The sequence below is a fragment of the Aegilops tauschii genome, chromosome 7, assembly GCF_002575655.3.
Source record: "Aegilops tauschii subsp. strangulata cultivar AL8/78 chromosome 7, Aet v6.0, whole genome shotgun sequence".
Lineage (NCBI taxonomy): Eukaryota > Viridiplantae > Streptophyta > Magnoliopsida > Poales > Poaceae > Aegilops > Aegilops tauschii.
The window spans coordinates 490,847,862-490,852,944 of record NC_053041.3 but is presented as its reverse complement, the minus strand read 5'-3'; the positions used below and the strand labels follow the sequence as shown (position 1 = coordinate 490,852,944).

The 5,083-nt window shown below is 44.5% G+C and overlaps 2 protein-coding genes across 3 annotated transcripts; one reads left to right on the top strand and one right to left on the bottom strand.

The window, feature by feature from the left end:
• Positions 1 to 448: 448 nt before the first annotated feature.
• On the top strand, positions 449 to 3,279 carry LOC109734770 (ethylene-responsive transcription factor 1-like). Its single transcript, XM_020293958.4, has one exon. It carries the CDS (start codon positions 1,130 to 1,132, stop codon positions 1,874 to 1,876), a length of 747 nt encoding a protein of 248 aa, XP_020149547.2. The 5' UTR covers positions 449 to 1,129; the 3' UTR covers positions 1,877 to 3,279.
• Positions 3,110 to 4,096, bottom strand: LOC109734771 (uncharacterized). Of its 2 annotated transcripts, none has more exons than XM_020293959.4 (3): positions 3,963 to 4,096; positions 3,501 to 3,830; positions 3,110 to 3,405 (listed from the first exon to the last, which is right to left on the bottom strand). In XM_020293959.4, the coding sequence occupies exons 1-3, from the start codon at positions 3,966 to 3,968 to the stop codon at positions 3,355 to 3,357; spliced, it is 387 nt and encodes a 128-aa protein (XP_020149548.1). In that variant the 5' UTR covers positions 3,969 to 4,096; the 3' UTR covers positions 3,110 to 3,354. The 2 variants fall into 2 exon arrangements, with proteins under 2 accessions (XP_020149548.1, XP_040250220.1); XM_040394286.3 differs by having other exon boundaries at positions 3,948 to 4,089.
• Between the last annotated feature and the right edge of the window lie 987 nt (positions 4,097 to 5,083).

The following is a 5,083-nucleotide window of genomic DNA, read 5'->3' as shown; positions in this document are numbered from 1 at the left end:
CGGGCGACTCAGGCTGGACGACAACGAGGAGGACTTTGACGCCGAGTTCAAGGAGTTCGAGGCCAACTCCGGGGACTCCGACATGGAGCTCGGGCCCGGTGGGGTCGTTGAGAAGGATGACGAGGAGGAGGTCACCGAGATCAAGCCCTTTGCCGCCATCAAAAGGTCCCTCTCCCATGGTATTGACCCCGGGTCACTTGGACTAATTTTCAATCTGCATATCCTTACCTTTAGCGATTGACTGTTCTCTACCCTCGTATGATTTTATTAGCCTCCTCGTATGTTGGGTCAAAGTTTGACCACATAATTAACTAGTATTATTTTATTAATTAAAATCATGGTAAAAAAATGACCCAAAATATGAGGGGGAGTAGTTACCAGGACGAAGGTAGTAGAAGTAAGGAGTGTTGTTGGAAAGCTATGTTTGGGAGGCGTTACTCCTGTTTGTTTTGAGATTTTGGATTGGATGTGCTATCATGGAGTGATTTCGGTGAAGGGTTAGGCTTTTTTCATTCCCTGTTGTGTTCGGTTGGTAAGTTGTTTCCGACACCGTTCCTTTCTTTCGAAGAAGCAGCTTTTGTTGTTAGGTTGACGATCTTGTGATTTATACTCGTGATCTTTGATGGTGGTCCACAAGTTCACCGTTTAGTCAAAAGGGGTAGAAAATCCTCAGAAAGGGTTAAATTTCTCCGTTTTGCTTGGTGACCTTGGCCTCTTGAACTGTTTCCTTGTTAAATGGTTGTAGGTGTGTGTGAGGATTGTTCTAGACTTGGTTCTTTTATCAGTCTAAAGGATTATTCTGCCAATCGTTGAATCCGAATTAAAAGTATATCCTTGATTCTGCATCGTCTACAATGCAATTTGTAGATTAATTATTGCAGAATGATGTCAAAGGTTTATAACATGAGGTTTGTTTATCAGTACCCTGGATTTTTATTTTATTTGTGGGTGACTGATGATGCGTTCACCCAAATTGACCCATCATGTTTCAGTGTTCATTACGATCAATATATTTTACATATAAATTTATGTCCATGATGAAATTATTTACTTTTTGTGAGAGAAGTTTGTCTGTATTGGTCCCTCTTACCATTGACATTGATCTTCCATTGCAGATGACTTAAGCATCATGAGTACGAATGTTTTTGATGGTCCTTCAGAAAGGCCAGCAAAAAGGAAGAGAAAGAACCAATTCAAGGGTATCCGCCAACGCCCCTCGGGTAAGTGGGCTGCTGAAATCAGAGATCCTAGCAAGGGTGTCCGTGTTTGGCTTGGTACTTTCAACAGTGCTGAAGAAGCCGCAAGAGCTTATGATGTTGAAGCACTCAGGATCCATGGCAAGAAGGCCAAGGTTAACTTTCCAGAGGAACCGGCAGTTCAGGAACCTAAAGCACCCAAGCCAAACGCAGCACAGGAACCTACCGTCACACCAGCAGTCAACAACCCTGCCAACACAAATGCTTTCGTGTACCCATCTACTGACTTTGCATCAAGCCAACCACTTATTCAGCTTGATAACGTGCCATTTGTTCCTACGATGAAGTATGTTGCCCCTGTTGAAGCTCTTGCTATGAATATGTACTCTGGCCAGGGAAGCAACATTTTTGGCTGGTCTGACTTGGGCTGGGAGTATGACATCAAGACTCCATATATATCATCCATGGCTCCCATTTCCACTATTGCTGAAGGAGCAGAATCTACACTTGTCCAGAGTAACACCTACAACTCAGTGGTGATTGTTGAAGGAGCTGAATTTGCGCTTGTTGAGAGTAACACCTACAACTCAATGGTGCCTCTTGTTATGGAGAACGATGTCGTCGACAACATGGACCTTTGGAACTTTGATGACATGCCCATCTGTGACGAATTTTTCTGAGGAATTCAAATCCCCTGTGTATCGGGACAAAGGGTAAGCCTTCGCAATTTGGATGTTCAGTCTGAGATTAATAATCTTTTCATTACTCTGAACTTTTTGCTCCATGTTTCAAGATAAGACTATGGGAGATTGGGAAGCACCCTATTGTCACCTTCAGCCAGCATATGCTTATGTCCAAGTTTAGATGCAAAAAAGTCGCATCCTGACTCTCTTTTGGAATCGACCCTTTCCCTAATTGATTGTCTGTGTGGTAGCAAATTTATGATGAACCGGTGTCTTTATCAATTGTCAACTTTGATGTCGTTGCTATCATTTCTAAATGTGAACAACATGAATTTGTGTCCGATTTTTGCTTTAACCTATGCGTTTGATCGTCTTTTCCCTTTAGTTCTGGCTATTTAATTGGTGATAGAAGTAACCTACTCCATCCATCCGCCTGCTCCGTCCATGAATAAGTGGACAAAATCTAGATGTACACTTATTCGCGGACGGAGGGAGTATGTATCTAATTTCTGAGCATAAATTATCTGTTAAATATGGATTCGCCTGGCTGCTTGCACAATTTCTGTTGTACAGGTGCGGCAAGTTTATCTTATGTAGTCCTAAGAAGAATGGGCTTGGGATGACGGAAAGTCAATTTGGCTCCCGGGTGCATTAGCACCCGGGGCCATTTTTTATTTTTTTCAAATGTCAAAAAAATTGAGATAATTTTTTTTGTGATCTTTGTCATATACAAATGCTACCTGTAAATTTTGAGACAAAAAAGTTAAGCATTTTGACCTGCGCAAAAAAAAAAAAATCAAAGGCCAAATGTCACCCCAAAATGTCACCAAAATTTATTTTTTTCACCGACGAAACACCGCTGCTCCGTTCCGCATGAAATTTGACAAGCATGTTTGCTACACCAACATGATCATCTACAAAAAATTTCAATTTTTTTAAAACATTTAAATTTTTGGGGTACTGTTCATCCGGGTGCAAATGCACCCGGGAGCCAAAACGCCTTGGGATGAAGACTATAATTTTACCTCCATCTTTCATTTGTGGTATCCATCTTCACACGAGTGTACTACTTTGACGGTAAGAGTACAAAAGTTAGGCCGTCTATAAGATGTTTGGTCGTTTGTACTTAAGCTCTCTAGCTATCACGTTCATATGGACCGATTACTTCCACTATTATCGATTGTTTGATATCTTCTGTAAACAAAAGGCCGCAGATTGCTTGCCACGAACTACCTCAAAGAACGTCAGTCTTAATCTATACTCTCAACACATCGACCCAGCCTAGGCACGAGACCATACCTGCTGTTGGTCTTGGAATACAACTTGCGGTGGAAACAAAAACTAGTAGTAGCTAGAAAGCATTACAAGTCATAATCAGCCCAAGAGATCACAAAACAAAACACACAGCATTCGACCGGTCGATCGATTTCCTTGTCAAGAACGAGCATGCAGCAAAGCATCCCATCCACAAGCGTTCAGGCGACGCACGAGTTGAGGCCCAGGCACTCCATCCACAGGCTCCTCTTCTGCAGAAAGGCATCATCCGACCAGAGAGAAAGTCAGCTCCACTTCGAACCATACTGAGCCAATTCAAGTCTGTGGCCGTGCCGTTCGTACGTACCCGTCTTGGCCGGTACCGGCGGGAGGCAAGCTCCGGCGGAGGCACCTGGTACAGGTCCTCGTCGACGGGCCGCACCACCCTGGACGCGGAGGCAGCTCTGGACGTGGCGCGCGCCAGGCCGCCGCCTTCCAACGCCCGCGCACGCCTGCTCTTCTCCCGGGCCACGTCGCTCCTCGTCTTCTTGGGCGCCGGCTTGCGCGGAGGCGGCGAGTACTTGAACCATACGTCGCTGCAGTCCTCCGGGGCGGCGTGGCGCTCGGCCGGTGGCTCGTCGTAGCCGTGGCAGTAGTTCCACTCCCCGAACGCCGGCACCTGCCTCCTCCTCGCCTTCTGCAAAACCAAAACCACAAATGCTTAGCCAGCTGAGTTAGAAACTTCAAACTACTCCTTCTCGGCTACTCTGATGACCGATCGATCCTTGTTGAATGGTTCCTGATTCGCACATACACGCTTGACACTCACCTCCATCTGGCTTGCGCGGCACAGGGGTCGGACACAATGAGGTGGAGAAGAAGAGAAGCAAAGCTGGGGCCGGAGGGGGTGAGGCGAGTAGGACGAGTATTAGCTAAACAGGATGGAATGGGGCCTCCAATGGCTGGACGCTCGTATTTATAGCGAGAATGGGAATAGGAGTAGCAATGCAAATTGCAATGCAACACTAATAATCAGATCAGAAGAACGGCTTGGCGACCGGGGGTAGGGTGCAGAGACACGCAGCAGAGGCCGCATCAGCAATGGAAGGACCTTCGCAGAGGCGCAGTGGCTTGCTGTAGCATGCAGCGGTAGGCTGACAACCGACGCAGCAGCAGTGGCCGCTGGCCCGGTGTGGTCGCAAGCTTTTACTGCTGCACATGGGGGCTTCGCTTCCTTGCTGCACGATCGCGCCGGGTTCGGGCTGACTTGCAGCCCCTTTGTCGCGCTCCTCTTATTTCGGCATCATTGCTGGCTGATTATCTTGTGTGGAGTATAAACCAAAATATGCTTTCAACGCTGCGCTAGGCAAATATTTTGGACCCCAAGAATTTCTTTTATATTTACAAATATGTTTGCCATTATCAAAAGCTGAAATTTTGCCGGGTTGCAAAATTTGCAATAATCAAAAACAGAAAAAAATCCCAAAACTTATAAGAAACGAAATTACCATTAAATTTCCATTGCACTAAAACTATAAGAAAGATTACCAAATGCTACGTACAAAAAAGTAGTTCCTTTGCAGCGTATGTTGAAGTCAAAAATACCATGGCAAAAATGAAGCTTTATTTCCCATGTCAAATGAAGTTAAATTCTCCATGACAATGAAGGTGAAGATGCCATCCCAAAAGTAAGAAGTAAAGTTTGCCATGTATTTTGAAGTAAATTTGCCATGGAAAACGAAAAATGAAATTACCATGGCAAAAAAATAGATAGGAAAATATTGCCATGTATGTTAAAGTAAATTTGCCATGGCAATAAAGCTAATTTGGCATGTAGAATGAATGAAAAATTGCCAAGGCAAACAAAAAGTAAAAATGCCATGTCAATGAATGCAAATTTGCCATGTCAAAACAAAAGTAAGAATTGCCATGGAAAAAATAAAAAGGAAA